This window comes from Delphinus delphis, chromosome 6, assembly GCF_949987515.2.
Source record: "Delphinus delphis chromosome 6, mDelDel1.2, whole genome shotgun sequence".
Taxonomy (NCBI): Eukaryota; Metazoa; Chordata; class Mammalia; order Artiodactyla; family Delphinidae; genus Delphinus; species Delphinus delphis.
In genome coordinates, this window is record NC_082688.1 from 23,264,336 (window position 1) to 23,288,945 (window position 24,610).

Here is a 24,610-nt window from a genome sequence, read left to right on the forward strand (position 1 = left end):
TCTTGTTTGTTTATGGATTTCCCACTTAAGACATTTCTCCACTGATCTCTGATTTTTATAAAAGGGCAAAAATGTCATCTCTAGATAATTGTAAGGAATGCTGCTTACATCCTTGGCTTTTCCATAGAAGAGATATTTCATCCATAGACTGTTTTAACCAACTTTCTGAATGAATGCACAACATATAAGACAGGATATGGACTGTTTGTTCTGACTTATAGTTGTTTTATCAAATTAAAAACACTCTTCTCAAAACCATCTCTTCTCTAGTATCAAGTCTGGTTTCTGAGTGATGGTCAGCTCTTAAAATTTTGAATATCAGTGTTTCCCAAGCTAGCCCACATTGAGAGTAGCTGGAAAACTGGAGGGAAAAAAAAAAAAAAAAAAAAAAAGCCTGGGTTAATTTCCCTAGAAGATCTGCGGCTCAGGAATCTATATTTGTTTAAGCCTCTCACATGATTCTATGACATAGCCTGGTCTGGGACCCACTTGGGGTGGACACAATTATCTTTAGGCAGGGGAAGGAGAGAGCAAGTGAACACAGAGACAGGGATGGCTGTCACATGAGAACACTTGGCTCTGGGACCATGTTTACTCCCGTTCTTGGCCTAGTTTGTGGCTGCCTGCCTTTCCTTCATTTCCTCTCCAGGATCTCCAGCTTCCTGTGCCCGAGTAAGTTCCTTTCCAGCCTGTTCCACATATATTTCCTTTCCCTGCATCCTCACACTTGGCCTCTCCTTTGCCAAATCCTCTAACACAAGGAAATGGTGACCTGATGACATTCACCCCAATGCTTGAGACTCTTTTTTCAAAAGACTTTTAAAAACACTCCAAAGAAACACCCCCAAACCCAAGCAACTTTTGCCCATCTAACTGCTTTCATTTCGTCCCACATTATAGCTGGACTGTGCCTTCTCTACATTGACAAAGGGACATTGTGCATCCAGATTGCCCCTTGTAATATACATTTAAAGGTACCATTATAAAGTGCAAGTCATACAGTGTTCCAGACGAAAATCATCAATGAAATGCAGCAACATGGAAGCTGCTTGTTGGAAAGGATGCAGGAAAAAAGCTACATGTGCAGGGGAAAGGCAGGGTGGGGAAGGGAGAGAGAGCACAGAGGACAGAGTCCCCCTGTGAGGGAAGCAAGAAGGCACAGGAAGGCCACGTGGGACCACTGTGGGCTCCACCTTCCTCTTTACAGAGGCCTCAAAGCTAAAGTGTTAATGAGAAGAATGTACTGGTGTAATACTTTGGTAATTAACAACAAAGCCCGGAGGCTCAAGTTCTTTGTTTCCTGGCTGGGAATTTTATCTCATTTAACAACTGAAGCATTTAAAAAATCTAGTAAACACTCTGGAGTTCATGCCCTAATGGAGACACAGCATGGAACAAGGTGCTTTTAAGGCACGGCATCACAAACACGAAGTCTGCTAAATATACTTGGAATGTACGGGAAGGGACCCAGCCTGTTCAGATACAACCATGGGAGCAGCGCCCCCAGTGTGGAAGGCAGTTTCTGTTGAGTAAATCCAGTGAATTTGCTTCTCATTAGCGATCCGTGTTTTATTTTATTTATTTATTTATTTTTGGCTGCACCACGAGGCTAGTGGGATCTTAGTTCCCCAGACCAGGGATGGAACCCGGGGCCTCAGCAGTGAAAGCGCTGAGTTCTAACCACTGGACGGCCAGGGAATTCCCAGCGATCTGTGTTCTAAATACAAAACTACCTTTCTTTCTGGTGGTACTTAATTCCTTTTCAGTTTAGGTAACATGAGAATGATTTTTTAGTTTTTAAAAAATGGGACCGTAACATTTTCCCAGTCATGCTCAGGTGTTTTCCTCAGAACTCTTAATTACAGGCTGTTAATTTATGGAAAGAACCATAAGGATATTCAGTACTATTCAGGGAAACTTGACATTTTAAACTTTAATAATTCTGATCATCGGAGAGGGGTGGCCTTTGCAGTAAGCAGTCTCTGACTTACTGGTCAAGTATTTTAATATTGAGAACAACCCAACAAGACAGTAGGCTTTTTCCTTCTACGATACTGAATATATTAAATTACTTATCCAGGCGTGAAGGTACGTTCACTGAATATGATGGGGGAATACTCAGAAGGCAGGCTGAGTTTATCTACACAGAGTAAGTTAATTACTTACCTAAGTAACAATGAAGATTATAAAATGTTAAAGACCATTTAGATACGGAGAATAATAATGGCTTCTTCTACAGCATATTAAAAGCTTCTGTTGGGAGGGGACCATGACCTACGTAAAATCACTTTAGAAACCATAACAGCTTATGATAAAGTCAACTAAAGCATAAAAACCCACATAATCTGTGAAGAGCCTCCGACTCCTCAAGTAAAGGCCTTTGCCTTCTCTCCTGCTTCTTTTCCTTCTCCCTCTCCTTTCTCTCTTCTTTTTCTTTTTTTTTAAATTGTTTTTTTGGCGTATAGTTGATTTACAATGTTGTGTTAGTTTCTGCTGTACAACGAAGTGAATCAGCCATATGTATACATACATCCACTCTCTTCTAGACTCCATTCCGATATAGGTCATTACAGAGCACCGAATAGAGTTCCCTGTATACAGTAGGTTCTTATTAGTTATCTTTTATATGTCGTAATTTGTATATGTCAATCCCAATCTCCCTCCTTTGTCTTCTTTTCCCCCTCCTTCCTTCCTTCCTTCCTTCCCTCCCTCCCTGCTTTCCTTCCTCCCTTCCTTCCTAGTTCCTTTTCTTTTTAGACCACAGCCTAGTAAATTTTAGGAGCAGGCACTGCAAACTCAAATACCTTCCAAAGCCAGACTATAGAAATAGTTTGTGACTCCTGTGAAGGACTGCTAATTAATTTATAGACTGACCGAGATAAGATAGGCCAGCACGAACAGAGAACTGTGCATTTAGACAGATGGCTGCCACCGCTTCTGTTTTATATCAGGCATTTTCTTAACTTGCTTGGGATGAGTGAGGGCATATCCAAATGTCAGACAAATGAGAATTAGAGCTAGGAGGCACATTACGTCACCCCAGCCACGTTCCTCATTTTACAGTATAGCGAAGTGTCAGGGAAATGCAGGGTCTCTGGAGCTAAAGACCAGGGTTCGAATCCTGGTCTGTCATTTATCAGCTGTGTGACCTTGGGAAAGTTGCTCAGCATCTCCATCTCTCTGAATCCTCACCTAGAAAAGGCAGATCATGAGAACATCTACCTGCAGTGTCACATCTACAATATGACTGTTGTGAGCGTAAAATGAGACCATCCATGTAAAGCTGTAAGCCCGAGGCCAGCTACAATGTTAGTTGTTATCAGTGAAGGCAACTGAATCCTAGAAGGGGGATGGGACTTACACAAAACCACCAGGCAAAATTGGGTCAAGGTCAGGACTCAGACTCAGGCCTGCTCACTCTTAGGTCAGGGCTAGTTTCTTTGCTATAAGCTTGCTTTCTTTGGTATTTTTGTCATTTCTAAAGAAAACAATAAACAACAATTACATGGCATGATGAGTGCAAGCTCTGGTTAATTTGGTTTTAAGGCCACCTCTGGCCAGACAAGTGCAGAAGCAGTGGTTACCATCTGTATAGGCAGGATGGTTGTGCTGTCAGTATGGTTACGTGCCCACCATCTCTATCACAATATCCTAGAAATATTTCTCTCTCAGCCTTTTGCCTTGGAGTTTTACTTTGAGTTCTGTTAAAGTCTCCAGCCTGTTCTCAATATTCTGGAATATTCTGCAGGCACAGGGTGCTGCCACAGACCTGAATATCAGAGAGGGGAAGTAAAGCCTTCATGCCGACATGCGTGTGTGCTGTGGTTTGCAGCCACTCTCTGGACGGGGTCCCTGCCAGGCACTGTATCCAGAGTGCTTGGTTCCTACAAGATGGGGGGACCATCTTACCCCAGGGCAGGGCCCTGCCAGGGAGAAATGAGCCCTCACTGCTCCCCTCCCCTTCCAGCCTTAGCTCTACCTTCTGCTTTCATTTACTCTGCGTCGGTATCACTCAGTCGGCCCTGGATCCACCAGTTATTTCGCCCATTCTAGTCACATTCTGCTCTTTACCTAGAAAGCCCTTCTTACCAGTCAAGGCCTATTTGACTCCCCGGCTTCAAGCCTGCCCCCAAGGCTGCTGTTTCCAGGGGCTCCATCCACAACCTTCTTCCCCACTGCCATTATCCTGACCCTCCCCTTGACAGAGGCACTCTATCCAGGGCAGCCTAGAGCCTTACCTTGGGTTCAGCATCTTCCCTTGAACACCCATCAAACACACACACTCCAACCCAACTGCTTACTAACCTCCCCTCACTCATCTGCCCTGTATTTCCTGACTCAAGGGTCCCACAGTCCCTGTGGTCACTCGCCCTCTTCCTCACTGTGGTCAAGCTACTCTGGCCCCTGTTACTGCCCCCACTGCCCCTTCATAGGTCACTCCTCCTTTCCCACCTGGACTATTCAATGGCCTCTTAGCAGATCTCCCTGCCCTTGGCCTCTCCCCCTTCCTGACCGCCCTTCACAATGCATCTGAGTTAGCTTCCCAAACCAGTCTCCAATGACTCCTCTTGCCAAAATGGAGATTCCCTATCACTCAATCACTCATCCGCTCAACAGATATTTATTAAGATTCTCCCATGTGTGAGGCCATTGTAGGTGCCAGGGATACGGCAGTGAACAGTCAAGTGCTTTCTCTCATCCTCAAGCCACTGGGCCTGGAGGTGGGATGGGTGTTCTTGTTCTTTACTGCTTCTTCCAGGCTACTGTCCTCCTTTCTCAATATACAATCCCCCTCCCTCATTACCTGAAGACCTTAGCATCTGTCACTCTCTCCAACATTCTCATTATAAGTCTTAATGATTATAACATCCATGTGGATAAGTCTTTGAATATCCTGGCCTCTTAGTTTTTTAATTTTTAAAAAATAACTATTATTGGGACTTCCCTGGTGGTCCAGTGGTTAAGACTCTGAGCTTCCACTGCCGGGGCACGGGTTCGATCCTTGGTGGGGGAACTAAGATCCTGCATGCCGTGAGGTGCAGCCCAAAAAATCCATAAATAAATAAATAAATAATAAATTAAAAAAAATAACATTGTCTTCCTACTTCAGCCATCCAGCTCCATGGTCCCATCCTAGACCTTGTAATTACCAATAACCGTGCACCCTTCCTAATCTCAGTTTCAAACATCCTATTCTCTAACCACCACTCTTTCTTTTTTTTTAATTAATAAATTTATTTATTTATTTTTGGCTGCACTGGGTCTTCGTTGCTGCGTGGGGGCTTTCTGTAGTTGCGGCGAGCAGGGGCCACTCTTCCTTGCAGTGTGTGGGCTTCTCATTGTGGTGGCTTCTCTTGTTGCAGAGCATGGGATCTAGGCGTGTGGGCTTCAGTAGTTGTGGCTCGCAGGATCAGTAGTTGTGTTGTACGGGCTTCGTCGCTCTGAGGCATGTGATATCTTCCCAGGCCAGGGCTCAAAACCATGTCCCATGTTCCCTCTTGTGACTACGAGCACATGCCCCTGACCCTAGCTAAGGCCATCTCCTCCATTTGCACTGGATCCCATCCCTTCTTACCCCTTCCAGGACATCACTCCCCCAACTGTATCCTCTCCTGCAACATAAATTTTCTCTCACCTCACAAGGTCTACTGTGATCTCTCCCACTTTAGAAACAAACAAACAAACAAGAAAACCAAAAAAAAACTTCTCTTAACCCTACAGCCTTCTGCAGCTACCACCTCAATTTTCTATTCCCCCTTAGATCAAGCATATTTAAAAGAGGGAGTTCTACTTATTGTCTCCATTTCCTGCCCCCATCACCCCCATTCTTTCTTTTGTCCTCGTTGTCCCAGACAGAGCATTGGTCACAGACAACGTGACCTCTCCAGGCTGCCAAACCCAATGATCATTTCTCAGAACTCATCTTACTCGACCTTTCAGCAGGATTTGACACAGATGTTCCGTCACTCCTTTTTGAACTACTTCCTTCATTTGGCTTCCCAAATACTCCTCTCTCCTGGTTCCTCACAGACCTCACTAGCCATTCTTTCTTGGTCTCCTTTTTTTCCTCATCTTCCAAATCTTTAATATAGGCTGATCCAGGACTAGGGCCTCCACTCCTTCTTTCCTTCTATCCCTCTGTGATCTCATCCTGTCTTGTGGCTATGTACTGATGAGTCCCAGATTTCTATCTCAGCCTGCCCTCTGCCTGAACTCCAGACTCACACCTGACCTCTCCACTTGGATGACTAGAAGGCATCTTAAACTTAACAAGTGCCCAGGAAATTCTTAATTTCCTCCCCAAATCTGCTCCTCCCATGGTCTTGCCCACCTGATTAAAGACAGACTCCATTCTTCCAGCCACAACCGTGTCACTCCCATCTGACACTATTCTGATTTATTTTTCTCCAAAGCACTTATCATTGTCTTTCATATAATATACCTGCTTGTTTCTTTGTTTCTTGTCTATCTCCCCTCACTAAAAAGTAACCTATATGCATACAGGATTATACTCTCTTTAGTTAATTTCTAGATGCCCACAGCTTGGCATAGAGTAGGTGCTAATTAAAATTTGTTGAATAAACGAAAAAAATGTGTTCATGGAGCTTACATCCTAAAACAGTGTGAAGAATGGGGAAAGATAAAAAAAAAACAACAAGGGAGAAGAATGCCAGATAATATGAAATAAGATAACAGGATAGAAAATCAAAGGTCAGTTGAATTAACCCATGTAGCTATTAGAAATACATTATTGTCAGGAGGTGGTAATTTTTATAAAGAAAAATAAGGCAGGGGAAAGGGATGACATTGATGGCCCACTGGGAGTGGGTACTATTTTATACAGTATGGTCAAGAAGAGACTCCTTCATGAGGTGACATTTGAGCAGAGAACTGGAAAAAGGAGTGAGCCATGAGATATTGAAGGGAAAAGCATTTCAGCACAGGAAACAGCAGCTGCGGCAACACTGACCAACCATGTGTAGAGCAGCCAGGAGGCCTTCACAGCTGAGGAGGGGTAGATGAGGGGAGGGTGGCAGTGAGTGAGCTCAGAAAGAAAACAGGCCAGGCCAGATCATGAGGACCCCACAAGCCTTGATAAGGATTTGGGATTACTTTTTTTTTTGAATAAGATGTAAAGCCACTCGTTTATTTTAAGCAGATAAATGACAAGTTGTTTTAAAGATCACTGTGGCTGCTACTATATAAGGTCTGTACTACAGGCAGGAAAAGGAGTAGCCAGGAGACCACTTAGAAGCTATTGTAGTAATCTTGGCAAGAGGTGGCAATAGCTTAAACTAGGATGGTCACGGTACAGTGGTGATAGTAATGGTGGAATCAGATTCTAGACATAATTGGGAGAAGAAGATGCACCAGGCACATGGCAGGAAGCATCGCACTTACAAGACATTCAGTAGCTATTTATCAGTGCATGCGCATATACTTCTCATTCTCATTACAATAAAATGTTCTTTTTAAATTCAGAAAATCCCCATTTGATTATTTTTCTAAGAAATTTCTTTTCAACAAAATACCAGCTCACCGAAACAGACTTCTGAAGTACATTGGGTAAAGTAGTTCCTGAACTTTAGGTAAAAAAATTGCACTTTTGAAACACTAAACAAACTAGATTGTCCCATAAGATGATTTCCAAGAAGAGTTTAGTGTTTCATATGCGAGGACCACACTGACCCTTAAATTTCTAACATTTATCATGGGTGAGTTCAACTGGCCTTTCTTTTTTTTCTGCTATTATCTGTAAAAATAGCTCTTTTCAGATACGTCACTTGCACAAAGAATGTGTGGCTTGAAAGTTATTGATTGGGAAAGCAGACTCAGGCCTTTTCTTTGCTATGGATCTGAACGCCAAGGAAATGGCTGGTTGTGAAGTTAACTGGCTCAGCATCACCTGAGAAAAGGACAAGCATGTGTGGATGACAGGCAAGAGGTGGTCCGGTGTCATGGGTAGGAGGATGTGCTCTGGGGGCCAAACCCTTATTCCTCCACTGATTCTGGGTGGGACCTCTCACAGGTGACTTTACCTCCCTGTGTCTCAGTTTCAGCTTCCTAGCCTTTAAAATGGAGACAATTACATAGTATCTATATCATGGGTTTGTGGTGAGCACTGGTTGAGTTAATGCTTACAGAGACCAAAGAACCCACCATTCAGCTTCTCAGTAGATGGTAGCTATTTGTTATTATTCATCTATGCTGGTCTGCTGCTCTGTAACTGCCCTGGGGCCAGTCCAAAGAGCCAGATCAGTCTTAGCTCAGAAGGGTTCTTGACTAATGCCTTCTCCTGGGGGATTATAGCTATTTAGCTATTTTCCTATCATTAATTTTTTTTTATTGGAGTTGATTTACAATGATTCAGGTATATAACAAAGTGATTCAGTTATATATATATATATATTATATATATATATATATATATATATAATTTTTTAAGAGTTTTTTCCATTATAGGCTATTATGAGATATTGAGGGCTTCCCTGGTGGCTCAGTGGTTAAGAATTCACCTGCCAATGCAGGGGACATGGGTTCGAGCCCTGGTCCGGGAAGATCCCACATGCCACAGAGCAACTAAGCCCGTGCGCCATGACTACTGAGCCTGCACTCTAGAGCCCGCGAGCCACAATTACTGAAGCCCATGCGCCTAGAGCCCGTGCTCCGCAACGATAAGACACCACAATGAGAAGCCCACACACTGCAACGAAGAGTAGCCCCTGCTCGCCGCAACTACAGAAAAGCCTGAGTGCAGCAACAAAGACCCAACGCAGCCAAAAATAAAATAAATAAAAATTTTAAAAAGGTATTGAATATAGTTCCCTGTGCTATACAGTAGGTCCTTGTTGTTTATCTATTTTATATACAGTAGTGTGTATCTGTTAATCTCAGATTCCCAATTTATCCCTCCCCCCTTTCCACTTTGGTAACCATAAGTTTGTTTTCTGTGTCTGTGAATTTATTTCTGTTTTGTAAATAACTTCATTTGTATTATTTTTTTAGGTTCCACATATAAGCAATATCATATGTCTTTGTCAGTCCTGTCATTAAATTTTAATTAAAATAATCTCCCATTTATTAAAGAAATACTCATTGTATGGAAAGCAATAAACTGTGGGCTGTGGAATATTACAGACTTAGGACTGATTCCTGTCTCCACTCCTACAGATTTTGTGACCTTGGGAAAATCACCTTTTCAGAGCGTGGAGCTCTTCAAATAAACAAAACAAGGATCCCTCTTTCACGGTGCAGTTGCGAGTGTTAAGTGAAATAACATAGTGTCTGACCCTTAGTGAATGCTGGGAAAAAGAAAGGGAGTGAATGGGGAGGGAAGGAATGAGGAAGGAAGTAAGGAAGGAAGGGAAGGAGGAAGGAAAAGGAGAAGAAGGGAGGGAAGAAGAGAAGAAACAAGGGTGAGAAAGAAGAAAATAGGAAGGGTGGGTCAAAGACTATTATAGGATAAGAAAGTTTGATAAAATCCGTATGGAGGAAAAAGGTTTATTTTAATAAACTGTCGAATACTATGAAAAATGCTTAGAAACAGGATGCATATTTTTGTTTGAAAAAGAAAAATATTCTTTGCCTCTTTTGCAATGCCTTTTCTCTTAAGAGGGATTTTCCTATGTCATTCATGGGATAAACTTGGAAATTTTTTTCATATTTGGGTTTTCTTCATATTTTCTTTGTAGGAACCAACATATATAAAACACATTAAGAATAATAAAAATAATAACTCTTACTGGATGAATGTTTGTCTATTTCTCAACTTAAGCTTTTCATTTTCAAAATTTCCAAAGGATTTATTGCCATAAATTTGAAAAATCACCCTCAGAATTTGAACGTGTTTAAATACAGTACACCACATGTAAGAACATGCAACATAACACTCAATAAGTTTTTTTTTTTTAACCTAAAAGTTAAATGCTGTATAACGGAAATACACATATCTTAGGAAAAACTAAAAGAAGAAACTGCTCCACGCTCAGGCATGGTGGGTATAGTGGTCTCCTAATAAATATTGCAGGACATCCGTAGGCTGAATTTCTCCAGATTCAAAGAAAGGTCTATTTATTCACTGTCAGCCCAGCTTCCCTTATTTATTGAAGAGCCAGTCTGTTTTTATCATATTCATGAATCACTGCAGTCGAATGATAATGAAATGTAATCAGAATGTTGATAGGACGTAAACCCAAGGGCAAGCCTGAAAAACAACCACATCTCTGGGATGAAAATCTAATCTTATCCCACCAGTTAAACTCCAGTTTTGCATTTGAAGAACGAATACAAACAGAACTACATAAAAGCTCTCTTATTGATCAGGGGCTGTGAGACCTACTTTATCTGTTTGCATAAGAGCATCACCATTTTGTTCTACCAGGGGAAGCAGTACGACAGAGTTAAGAACAAGGGCTGGAAAAAAAAAAAAAAGATCAAGGGCTGCCTGGTTAGATCTAGGCTCTGAGACTCTGCTGTGTGTTTTTGGATAAGTTACTTTGTGTCTCTGTACCTTTTCTTCCTCTGTAAGTTGGAGATACTCATGGTACCCATCTCATACGGTTGTGTAAGAATTAAATAATACCCTAAGCAGTGGGCAATGTCTGACACATGGAAAGTTCTCGATAAATGTTAGCCATTATTCTCATTCATTTTTCTAAACTGAAATTCACTAGAAAATTCATCACATTAGAGATCAAAACTCACAGTCTCTGAGCATATGGAGAATATGATGACTGATCCATTACCTTACCTTCTAGCCCAGATCCCTTTGGAGAGGGAGTGGGGATTGTGGCTACCGGTACTTTTTTCTTTTTAGGAATATACATGATAATGTTGAGCTAAAATAAATGTCACATTCCCACTGTCTCATTTCTGAGGAAGAAGCAATTGTTGCAACAGTAATAAGCTCAAGTAACATCAAAACAGCCCAACTCCTGGTGTGTAAATCTCTCAGCACTTTGAAGCCTGTTCTCCTAGCCAGTGGAGCAATCACCTTGCCTGAGCACGTATTCTCCTTTTATATACAACCTACATGTGTGTCAGATTTTCCCTGTTAACTACTAGTTTTCACTGCTACAGAAAAAAGCAAGGAGGAAGGTCATTGAGGATGGGTAGAAGAAAGACACAGAAAAGGAAGGCATTGATAATTTATGAAGAGGAGTGCTAGATGCTCACTTAAACTATCTTAAGTGCTTGTATAATGAAGCAAGATCTTTCTGTGGATGAATCCAGCAGATACTTCCGGAGGATGATGCTAAAGGTTTATGAGACCTCTGTGATACCGGACTTGTTTCAGGACAAAGCCTTTTGGAAACAGCCACGTGAATAATCTGTTTTTCAGGAATAACCTGTGACCATTCCAAACCCTCCCAGACACTAAGGATAATTTATTCATAAATAGACTAGATAAGCAAACTCTCGCCTAATGGGAACCAGTTGGCAACCTTTCAAGAGCACCAAAGACCGATGGTTCCCGCCGGTGGGTTCTGCGTTTGGATTGCTTGCCTTAGTTTTATGAGAAGTCAGACTTTGGTAACTGCAGATACGCCCTGCTTCAAAGCTCATTAGATTGGGCAGATCATTCATAAGAAGACAGGCTTATCTGCAAAATGGCTCTGACATACAGGACAGAGACTATGCTAGAGCTTTGTCATCATCAGTCGCTCCCACCCCTGGAATGCTAGAAATATGCATTGGAGGAAATGCACTGATGTACTCAGGAAATATTCGTGAATGTGTCAGAACTTTTGCTGGGAATAGGCAGGCCACTGTCATCTGTTTCAGGAGGTGACCACCCAGAGAGAGGGGAAGTTTACTAAGCCATAGACTAGGTGAAAGCACAAGAATACTTCATCGACGTTTTAAAACCTGGGATGATGACGCTCTCTGCAGGAAATGAAATCACTGATTGATAGCCCAGCTAAAAATGAAACCCCTAGAACAGGCTTCAGAAAAATTATAACGTGCCCAGATTGAGGAAAAGTCGTGTTTTTTGTTTTGTTTTAAGTCAAGAGAAACAAACAAAGTGGGGGCAGAATTTCCCATGGTTTCACTTCATAGGGAAACCAGTGAGGTAACGTATCTTGGCATGGGTCAGGTTTGGAAGGCTTTATTTCTAGGAAAAAAAAAAAAAGTGGATCAGGAGAGATTCATTGATAGGTTATTAGTTTACTGTATAAACTGAACCTGTATATCTGTCTGATTTAAAGCTTAATATAATGAACTTAATATGTGGTCATCCTGAAATGAATAAAGTCATAGTCATGAAAGAAATACAAAACCACAAATAATCTCAGAGCACAGCAATCAGATGCATTAAGCTGTTTCCTTTACCTCCTTTGCAATACCCCTCCCTGCCTGGGACTGCAAGACTTAGCAAATTAAAATATAGGATGGCCAGTTAAATTTAAATTTTGGTAACAAATATACAATTTCTTAGTATGTCCCATGCAATATTTGGCACATACTGATACTAAACAATTACTTGTTGCTTATGTAAAGTTCAAATCTAACTGGGTGTCCAGTGTGTTATCTGGCAAAACTACTGTTGCCCCATCCTAGGAGCTACTCTGCTTTAGCTGATAGTAAAATCAATTTGCATTCATCAACCCCTACGTAGAGAGGTTATAAAGTGTCTTTTCACCTGAGTTCCAACACTCACTCTGAGATCTTGGATAATTCATTTCACTTTGCTGAGCCCCAGTCACCACATCTGTAAAATGGGGGTGAATAAGAGTTCCTCCTTTGCAGGGCCATTTCGGGGACTATATGAAATGGTACATGTAAGGGCCGAGCACAGTACCCAGCTCATGGCAAATGCTCAGTCAATATTAGCTATTATTGTCAGCAGGAGGACATGATGAATAAATAAAACAGCAGAGAAGAAGGTACCTGAGATCTTTCATTTGCCAGAATATTCCTTATCTATACATATATAATGAGAGTTATCAATTGTGACTTCATTTATTTGACCTTCACTTTACTTGACACATAGGGAGCAACACATAGGACTAACGATAACCAATGCTGATGTACCATATTATAGTGTCCACCAGGGCATTTCCCATCGGATTCCTTGTAATAATACAAAATGCATATTAAAAAAAATCAAGACAGTGATTCTCCAAGAGGGTATGGTGAACATTTAGCCAATAGCTAGTCCTGGAGTGCCTCTTAACCCCCACTGTCATCCCCCTTTGAGATCCACCACTCTAAATAGTTGCAAGGACTAAAAAAGTCTGCCATAAAAGAGTTCCTTCGGCAAGGAAGCAAATTTAGAACAATCTTTATGTATGTACCCAACGTAGAAAGGACTTCTGGTCCCAAATGTGTCTTTTTGTCCAGAGCCCCTGCACAAACAATCCTCTATGTCGTCATCGGCAAATACAAAGGACAACTGGTCAGCACCGCCGGCAACAGGAGGTCCTCGGCAGAACGGCTTTTTAAAGGCAGCTCGCAAAGAAAGCTGTAACCTGTGGCCTCTATTCACCACCGGAAGAGTCTAAATGCTTTTCCCCTTTTGTAACAGAGAACATCTGCCATTCCAGGAGAACAATCCCCCTCCCAGCAGTAAGTTTTACATACAGAGGCAACGTCCTCCTTTTATGTGGCTCTCTCATGTCCTTGGTTAGGAAATGTGCCCCTTTCAAACGGTTTTACAGCCAGAACCCCCAACTTGCCTAACTGGTACCCATCCTGCCTCTTGCCTAAGCACGACTGAAAAATATCGTATATGTGGTTAAATTAATTAAACAAGGAGGTCATTAGACAGAGGTGGCTCTACTGCCATGGAGACCCCCAACAGCAAACCAAAATTTAAGCTGTTATTGCCTCAAGGTTACAAAATCAAAACACTAAGGAGAAACAATACAAACGGCCAGTGAGGCTTTAAGTTACAGCCAATTGCTTACTTTCCTTTCATTGCTTCCACCTTTTCTCTATAAAAGTCTCTCCCCAGCTCCTGTGGGCAGAGTGCTGCTAACCACTTCCGGTTTGGTGCTGCCTAATTTGAATGAGTTTTTGTTCAAATACATTCTTAAAATTCTTACTATGGCTCAGTTATCCTTTTTTTTCCGGTACGCGGGCCTCTCACTGTTGCGGCCTCTCCCGTTGCGGAGCACAGGCTCCGGACGCGCAGGCTCAGTGGCCATGGCTCACGGGCCCAGCCGCTCCACGGCATGTGGGATCTTCCCGGACCAGGGCACGAACCCGTGTCCCCTGCATCGGCAGGCGGACGCTCAACCGCTGCACCACCAGGGAAGCCCCTCAGTTTATCTTTTAACCATGTAAATAAGTACACGACTTCTTTCTGAGAAAAAAATCCAAGGTGTGTACTAGAATGTTCTGTGCTCTTTTTGCAAATACTTAGTTTTTAGTCTCTGTTTATAAAACAAGAGGGTAAGGTAAAGACAGCATTTGGGACTTAGCTGGTATATTTGATTAAGATGGCAGCCAAATCACATTATTTCAGCCCAAGAGATATTTCTGTTAACATGGATCTTTGTACTTTTAACACGGATTGATATAGTTCTGTACAGTCATGAAATAAACACAATTCAAGAAAACAATGCAGATCCAAACAGGTGCAGTTGGTCGCTCCAGCTGAATAAGGCAAGACACTTCCAGGATGTCAGCCCTGGGCAGTTTACTCCTCAGGAGAAAGGACGCTCTGTGACCAGCAAACTCCTTTAAGATCTAGTATGTAGCAGCCTCCTAGGAACTTTATTTTGGAAATATAAAGTTCTTAAATGCATGTAAAATGACTGCCTTTCTAGCTTGCCCTGTCCAGAGGTTATTAAAATGCTAGGCTGAGGTTTAGCCATCTTACTTGCTTTTTACTCTTAATAGGATATATTTAAAATCCCCTTGAGAAGACAGCTAGATATTATTACATATAAACTGTGACACTGAAGTGGTTGCCAGGAGCTGAAGGGAGGAGGGGAATGGAGAGTTAGTATTTCATCGGGACAGAGTTACAGTTTGGGATAATGAAAAAGTCCTGGAGATGGATGGTGGTAATGGCTGCAGAACAATACGAATGACATAATGCTGCTTAAAAATGGTTAAAAGTGTGATTTTTGTTATGTATATTTTACCACAGTAAAAAATATAACACTGCTAGGTTAATAACAATGATAAAAACAAAAAAGCTGAGATGTGAGGGGAAAATAATCAGACAGAAAAGAGAGAGAGAAAGAAAAGAAAGGGAAAGAATGGAAAGAAAAGAGATTGATGAGACACTCCTACCCCCTCCCAGGGCAGTGGTGGGAGAATGGCAGTGATCCTAAGAGGGAAAACTGAACTGAGCCCCCTTCCCCCATCATCAAGAAGAGGGCCCCTCACTCAGAAAACATTGACTACACATCTGCAATAAGAGAATAACAGAATGTCCCCTGTACCCTCTTGCACATAAAGGAAACCAAGCCATTGAAAAATTAACTGCATACAAATGGCCAATAAGCAGATGAAAAGATACTCAGCGTCAGTAGTTAACAGGGAAACGCACATCTAAAGCACAATGAAATGCCACTTGACACCCACTAGGATGGTTATAATCAAAACACAGACAACAGCAAGCATTGATAAGATGTGGAAAAATCAGAACCCCCATCCACGGCTGGTGGGAGTGTAACATGGTGCAGCTACTCTGGAAAACAATCTGACAGTTCTTCAAACGGTTAAACACAGATTTACCACATGACCCAGCAATTCCACTCCTAGGTTCATATCCACGACAAAAGAAAACGTCCACACAAAGACTCGTGCGTGAATATTCGTAACAGAATTATTCGTAATAGCCCAAACGGGGAAACAACCTAAAAGTCCATCAACTTGTGAATGGACTAGAAAACAAAGCAAAACTCTGGTATATCCGTGAAATGAAATACTACTCGGCATTAAAAGAAATGAAATACTAATAGAGGCTACAACATGGATGAATCTCGAAAACACCATGCTAAGCAAAAGAAGCCAGACACAAAAGACCACACGTTGTATGATTCCATTTACATTAAACGTCCGTAACAGGCAAACCTATAGAGACAGAAAGTAGTGCTTGGGATTGGGGGTGAAGTGGAGACAAACTAATAGGACATAATAGGGATCTTATTGGAGGATCTTTGTGGTTATGGTGATGGTTGGTAAATTTACTAGAAATTATTGTACACTTAAATGTGTGAACTTTATGTTATGTAAATTATGTACCTCAATTATGTTTACAAAAAAAAAGGAATGGTGAAAAAAAGAACCGTGATTTAGAGGTACTAACAAGTGAAAAACGAAACACGGAGGAAAGTAGCATAAGAATAGATAAACAGATACATGTATATGTACAGCTATAGCTGATTCACTTTGTTTCAGGGGGATGTAGGGGATGGATTCTCTCGCTGTGATGCAAACATGTAAACTAAAGATTCTATGACAGAGAAAAAAAAGAATAGATAAACAACAGGGTCTACTCTATAGCACAGGGAACTATACTCAATATCTTGTAATAACCTATAATGGAAAAGAATCTGAGAAAGAACATATAGATATAGGTACCTGAATCACTTTGCTGCACACGTGAAACTAACACAACACTGTAAATCAACTACATTTCAAAAAAAAGAAAGAAAAGAAAGCATAAAGAGAGGCACAAGAGACAGACCCCTCCAGTGAGAACACAGGAAGTAGGTTTGAGGAAAGGCCAGTGGTCCCCCTTAACTGCAGTCTAGACAGACACTGTCTTCATTTCTTCCTTCATGTATTTGTTCATGCAACAACAATTGACAATTGCACACGACAGGCTACACACTCGGTCAGGAGCTGGGATGCAGGTCCTCACAGAGACGACATTCCCGCAGGGGAGACCGGATCTCATGCAAGGACGCTGATGGTTATTCACGTGCCTGGCTTTGCAGGAGAAGCACTAGGGCCTTCGAAAGCACGTGACGATACTGGTCATAAAGCCCTAATATTCGAGCCAAAGACTTGAATATAAATAGGGGTTGGCTGGGCTGGGAGAGAGAGGGAGGAAGAGGAAGAGGAAGGAAGCCTTGAATAAAAGCCATGGGGTTTTAAAAGACATAGCACCTGCCTAAGACAATCTCTGTCTCTGACTGCAGTTAAGGGGGAACACTGGCCTTTCCTCACACCTACTTACTCCCTGTGTTCTCACATGAGGGTCTGTCTCTTGTGCTTCTCTCTTATGCTACTTTCTTTTCTTTATTTTAATATATATATATATTTATTTATTTATTTTTGGCTGCGTTGGGTCTTCGTTGCTTTGTGGCGAGCAGGGGCTACTCCTTGTTATGGTGCACAGGCTTCTCATTGCAGCGGCTTCTCTTGTGGAGCACGGGCTCTACGTGCACGGGCTTCAGTAGTTGTGGCTCGTGGGCTCTAGAGCGCAGGCTCAGTAGTTGTGGCGCACGGGCTTAGTTGCTCCGCGGCATGTGGGATGTTTCCGGACTAGGGATCGAACCCGTGTTCCCCGCATTGTCAGACGGATTCTTAACCACTGCGCCACCAGGGAAGCCCTGGCTTGCCCTTTTTACAAGATCATTCTGGTTACAAGTAGGCTGGGTGCAGAGGGCAAAAATAGGCCCAGAGACAGACATGATGGAAGATGGGGCTAGAAATGAAATTGCAGTTCTGAGCCTTAGTCGGTGTGCAAAAGAAACGGAACCAAAGGGTTTTGAACAGGGAGTCCCCAAGTCCTTTCTCAGACCAGATGGACAACCAGAGAGCCAAGGGCAGCGGTAGGGCTCCTGTGGCCACACCCCTTACTGCTTTAGTGGTATACTAGACAACATTTTCCCAAACTGACCCCCAAAATCACCAGCACTTGTTAAAAATGCTAATTCTCAAACCCAGATCTTCCGGATCTGAATTTTGAAAGCAGAAGCCTGGGAAGCTATACTTTTTTAAATACTGCTGCAGATGACTCTCATGGTCAGGCAAGTTTTAGAAAATATTGATCCATACTTTAAAAAAAAAATCAATATCTAGACAAGCAGCAAAACAGATTAAAATATAATATAGAAGCTATCCCCAAATATGACTACCCTTTTCTTCTAGTGAATCATGATTCAGGCTGAAAAAGGTTAATGGTTCTTTCAAAACAAGAAAAGGTAAAAACAACTTATAAAGGCTGAGCATAGTATAATAAGAAAATAGTGATGAATGTGTGTAATATTGGCTTTCAGCCTCTCTGGTATTGGCACTGTAGGTATAATTCTTGGGTAGATCCGAGTATATTGGTTTCCTGGGGCTACTGTAACAAATTACCACAAACTCAGTGGCTTACAACAACAAAAACTTATTCTCTCACAATTCTAGAGGCCAGAAATCCAAAATCAAGGTACTGGCAGGGCACTGCTTCCTCTGAAGTCTCTAGGGAAGAATACTTCCTTGCCTCTTCCAGCTTCTGGTGTTCTTTGGCTTGGGCTATATGGAAGTCCAACCTCTGCCCGTGTCTCCTCTTGTGGCCTTCATCTCTGTGTTACCTCTTCTTCTGTCTCTTATAAGCACATGTGTCATTGGACTTAGGTTCTACCTGGTTAGTCCAGGATGATCTCACCTCAAGATTCTTAATTACATCTGCAAAGACCTCTTTTCCAAATAAGGTCATAGTCACAGGTACCAGGGTTTAGGACTTGGACATATGGTTTTGCGGGGAAGGAAAGGATTCACAATTCAACCTACTACATAGTGATTTTAAATTGTTCAGCAGGCCTACATGATACACTTACCTGTATCAGTATTTAGAGGGTGTTTTTAACATAAATGCTCTTAGTTCAACATTCCTCAGAATGACAGAAGTCCGTTTATAAATGAATTCATTCATCTGAGTCATGTATATTTTTAGAAGCATGACTCTATCATTTCAAAATAAGACATGGTATTAAAAAGCCTCATATAGTAGACAAAACCATATTCAGACAACTGACATCACAAAAAAAGTGTCTTTTTCAGAAAGAGAATTTCTAAGCACGAAGAAAGGTACATCTATCTCAAGAAGAGTAACAGGGAGGAAGCCAAAGTATTTTAGTGGTCTCTGCTGACATTCCCCTTAGGAAATGTCAGTGAATCAAGTTTTATTGTAATTAATGTTTTAACAGAACATTTTGCTTTCCCAGGGCAAAAAACAGGAGTAGCTGATATTACAAGGATGTATGAAGTAGCTATTAGAAACAGGAATAGCTGTAGAGGCATGAATATATGATGAGGAATCTGTAGTTAATTTATGAACATCAGGCACTTATAGACACAGAAAAAAATAATACTTTAAGATAGACACAGGGGGCTTCCCTGGTGGCGCAGTGGTTGAGAGTCTGCCTGCCGATGCAGGGGATGCGGGTTCCGGGAAGATCCCACATGCTGCGGAGCGGCTGGGCCCGTGAGCCGTGGCCGCTGAGCCATGGCCGCTGAGCCTGTGCGTCCGGAGCCTGTGCTCCGCAACGGGAGAGGCCACAACGGTGAGAGGCCGGCATACCGCAAAAAAAAAAAAAAAAGATACAGACACAGGGCAGGATGGATACATAAAGCAGTGTGGGGTGGGAAACAGCATGGTACCAAAGGAAAAAAAATTGATAATTGCTGCATAATTGGGAAACCTGACAGAAAAGATCTAAACAGAAGCGTTTCCCTAAATTACATCCACCTAGAGTTTTCAAAAATCATTTATTGAGAAGAGACTGGCGTTAATAGAGTAACTTAATAATATTTGTAGGAGTTTATTGGAGTAGTAAATATATTTGTATTTTGCTTAACTTTTTAAAGTATATAGTGTTCTTTCTTCTGAGTGGGTTCAGTTCTTATGAACTAAAAATCCTCTGTTCTTATAAAACATTCCCAGGTATTCAATAAAAGAAGACAGAAAGAGAGGTTGAGAATGACATCGAAATTGAATAGACCCAAATAAAACTTTAGTCAAGATCCTGGTGCCAAAGAGGTGCACACTGATTAAATAGTAACCTCATAAAATGGGACTTAAGCAAAACTTGTGTGTATCAGAATACACCATTTGCTTTTATATAACAAACTCTGCAGGTACACTAGCAACACATCTCAGAAACTAATTCTTAAAATGATGACAGATTGCAAAATAGCACATCAAAATCCATCAAATTCTATCAGCATCCACCCCCTCTATCCAACATGGCCAAAGATTTCTCAAACTTTGCAAACTTTGCACGAGTAGCCAGCAACACACCAATACATCATTGCAATATATATCATTGTCTTGCAAATTCTGCTAACGTAATTACAAGCAAACTTGCAGCATGTGATAATTATTATTTAGATTAGTTGACTCTTTTAACCAATCAAGCTACTTTCCCATCTTATAATACATTTCACTGTGGTATGTTTCTTTGCTTTCTCTAACATCTTTAATACAGATAACACAAGTTCAGCCATCACATTACAAAGGAAAGCTTGAATAAATTCATCCTGTATATTCTTTTGTACAACCTCTAATTAAAAACCCAGGAGGGAAATCACTCTAGTGATATCTCAATATAAAAAAGGACATTACTTTTTGTTTTTCCAAGACAACTTCATAAGTGGCATTTATTTAAATTCTAATCATTCAAGCAAAAATGTTAGAATGCCCTCCCACCCCCAGCCTTTGTTAAGTGAAACATAAACAGAATTCCAAGAGAGGAGGACCATTCCCTTGTGTCTATTCCAGTAGTATAAGGGAAGTAGTTATGTCTGATATATTTTGCTACAGATTCCTTAATCTAGACAATGATTACTAATTCATGCATTTAATTTGAACAATGATATAATTAGGTTGATTTCCAGATGACTCATTTTGTAAACCTTTGGCCATTAGCATTCCAGGCAGAGTGGGCCATGTGCTGCCTTCCTGCTGACATCAGTGGAAATCTTGAGTCAAGATCAAAGCTACTTTATGCCTCTCTGACCTTTCTTCACAATGCACAGTGGGGCCTGGGTTTCTCAGCTCAGAATGTTCATATTTGCTTCACTGTCCCCACAGGGTTACCACTTACAATCTACATGTAGATATTCACTGAAGATCCTACAACCGGTCCCTTGGAAATCACAAGTCTTAGATTCTAGCTTTCAGGTGGCTTCCTGATCTGGATCCAAACTTCAGGAGATCTTATTGTGGTTGGCTCACTGAGGCTTCAGCGAACAGAGAGAGAACCCGGTGGGGTGAGGGGCAGTGCTCATTTTGCCCCCAGAAATCTGCCATACACTTACTTTCGTCTAGAGATGCACTTTGAGAATCACACTGGAGAAAGGATGCCTTACCTGGACAGTCATGTCTGCGCTGGATGTGTCTGTGGCTTTCGAGGTTAGCTCATCTCCTGTTAGCAGCACACTCTCCCACCCAACTCCTGAAAAAGAAAAATCAAAATGGTACCATTTGAGCCAAGTGTGTTCAGCTGGTGTAGAGAGATCACTGTTTCGCAGCTTCCAAGCCCGTGTGACTTGAAAGGAAACCAATGATTACCCATAGTTTAACTGCCTGGCAGTTACCAGGAGAGCTTCCTTTCAGAAGTGTGGTCAGTCAGCACCTCCTGTTTTTATCTAATCTCCAAGTCTGGAGTCATTATCTAAATCCTGTATTTTCTAAATAGTATTATTCCTAGTCCAGAGTGGAGAAGAGGTTAAAATGAACTCCAGAATCCAGGTCTCATACTGAGGTCTTATTTGGAGCTTAAAGTGACCCCCCATAACACAGAAATCTGCACATCTGAATCTAATTCAACATCCAATCGCAGTGACCTCAGATTATTCACTGTCCTAGATTCTACACAGCTGCTGGAAATAACTGAGACTTTACACTCACTTTTAAAATCTATATATATTTCTCCCCAAGTCTTAATGCATGTTAGCTCCTTTTCTCTTAAGCTGTCAGACAGGCTCCAAGTGTGGACATCTGGCAAGATACAAGGTTTTGCTCTCCCCAACCTCAACAAAAGAGATCAGCGGCTGGTGTTTGGAAATACCCATGATCACAGTACAGTAAAACTACACTAATTTAGATGCAATTATGTGTGTGAATGGAGGTGGAATGGTCTATAATAGTGAAAAGTTTGAAGTAACGACAAGTATATTTTTAAAAAACAATATTGCAAGTAAAGTCATCTTCTTAAAAGCTAAGAAGGCAATACTTAAGAGTTTCTCAGGGTCTACTTTAATAGGCAGATAGAAATTTTATAATTGGTATAACTGCCTACTGGGATATGAGCGCTCATAGCTTAAAGTATTGAAAAGATTGTTTCCTTAAACAGACTAAAACTGTGTAATATTAATTTACATTATTGATTTTCTTGAATAATTTTCTCTAAGGGTAACTTGAGGGCACTATTCATGCCGGATCTGTGTGTATCACCCAAATTCCAAATTTCAACTGTCTAGCATTATGTTAAATGAGGACTGGCACATTTTCCTGTTTGCCACATAGTAAATATTTTAGGCTCTGAGGTCAGACCACTTCTGTTGCAGCTTCTCAAGCTGCCATTATAGAGGAAAGCAGCCAAGATAACATAAAAACAAATGGACACAGCTGGGTTCCAATAAAACTTTACTTATAAAAACAGGGCTGGGCTGTTTTGGCTCATGAGACGTGCTTTACCAGCCTCTGTGCTAAATCAAGAAACCAGAGATGTGTCCAGGAAAGATTGTGATACTTCAGCATTTTTCTAAGGATCAACTGGACAAATCAGATGGTGAAACTATAACAATTGTTTGCAATTACATGACACTTTAAAGAAACTAATAGGAGATTAATTAAATGTTAATACATTAGCACTGGTTGCATTGCCTTGTTTTATATTCTGAATCCTTGAGAGCCTCATTTCACAGGAAATACGCACAATGGATTACTCAGGATCCATGGGCTAGAATTTATTGCAAAGTACAAATAATTGTCTCTCACTGGGTTGTAAAAATTGGGTCAGAGAAGTTTGATGACTTGCCCTACAATTTCCTCTCAGGTAGGTTGTGGGCTTTGTCTTAAATGCACATTTCTGGGAAAGAAATCTTTGCTCCCACGTGAACAGATTATTTCCCAGACACATCTCGCATTTAACTAAAGCCCCTCCTGGTTTAAGCCACTGTTGGTGCCTGTTGGATCTGGCTGGCAGAGACATACAGAGGTTGGGCATGACGGACAAATATATGATATTTAATTATGGAATCATTTGAATTATTGTTCAGCAAATATTCGGTCCCCTTCTCTCCCACTGTGGGAGAAACTGTCTTCCCTGTCCTACGGATGTTTGCTTTGACCAATGGGATTTTAGTGGATATCATGCAAGCAAAGGTTTGAAATGGGTTTGAGTGGTGATGCTTGCCCTCTTGCACTTCTGCTCTAGCATGAGAAGGACATGTCCCAGTTGGCCTGCAAGGAAATGAGAGTCATGGGGACCAGACTTGGACCCAATCCACACCTTGCAGCTAAGCCACAGCCAACCCCTAGCCCAACTGCATATGCATGACAATAAAAGCGACTGAGTTTGGTTTGGGGATGATTTGTCAAGCAACACTATTGTAACAATAGCTAATAGATGCAATCTATAACGAAAATCATAGATGAAAATCATTTTGGATAAAGTATTTCATTTTTAACTATGCAAATATAATTCCCTTTGTTGCATAAAATTCATTTACAAGTATTAATTCCCATCTCTCTCTATATATTATATCCCACTTTGGGAAGAATCTTTTCTCTGCTATAACCATTCCTTTCATAAGCAATACTATCTTTATGAAAGGATATATGGCCACAAGAAAGAGCTATGAGACATAAATATATGTGTATTCTCAGAATTTTAGCCTGCAGTCAAGAAACCACTTCAGAATTCATGGCAAGAGTGAGAGAAAATAGATATAACATTTCAACTTAAAAATGTTATTAATCCTGATAATAAGTTGTGAGGACAGAAAAATGTTATTTTAAAAGAGAGAAGCAAAATTCCTTCCAGGTAGAAAGCTGTTTTTGGAGAACAAAGCAACTTTACGAGCCATTTGAGTACGAAAAGGTGGAAGGAAAAGAAAAATGGAAGAGGTCCATTTAGAAGAAGGAGAGTAGCTGAAAAATGTTGGAACAAGAGCTGGCAGTAAGAAATTCCCAGGGGGTGATAAAAAGGACTTTTGAGAACAGTGATGTTTTAAAAATCAGTCTTAAATTATTCATCGTGCTGTGCCAGGATGTAATTCTCCCCTTACTCTCATACCTTCAGAGAAGGTCTGTCTTACACCATTGTGTTCTATTGGTGTTGTTGACTGGAAATTAATAAGGTCCCACATTTGGACCTCAGGGTAGAGAGAAGAGAGCAGCCATCTGTACATGGGAGCTCCCTGCAAAAGTGGACTTTGAGAAGGACATGATAATAAGACTCTTGGAGAGGGTACTAGACCCGCACACTACACCTGATAGGGCTACGGGTCAATTTTCTTTCATAACTAATGTACAAGAACTCCTCCCATTTTGCAGACTTGAAGATGCAAGATGACTGACATGTCTTTATTGAATGATGCTTAAACATGTAAAAAAGCCACTTCCATTTCCAAAATAGTGATTGTACCACACGTGGGTAGGGGTGTAGCTTAGATTGCTTGTTTGAGATTCCTTCAGTGCTAGGAT

General features: G+C 41.3%; 1 protein-coding gene across 7 annotated transcripts in view; it reads right to left on the reverse strand.

Moving 5' to 3' along the window:
- Window positions 1-24,610, reverse strand: part of PALM2AKAP2 (PALM2 and AKAP2 fusion) — a 356,275-nt gene that overhangs the window by 117,837 nt on the left and 213,828 nt on the right. For all 7 annotated transcript variants that reach the window (XM_060014348.1, XM_060014346.1, XM_060014352.1 and 4 more), the window contains one exon: window positions 21,268-21,353. In XM_060014348.1, coding sequence (XP_059870331.1) covers window positions 21,268-21,353 — 86 coding nt within the window. The remainder of the gene's footprint in view (window positions 1-21,267; window positions 21,354-24,610) is intronic.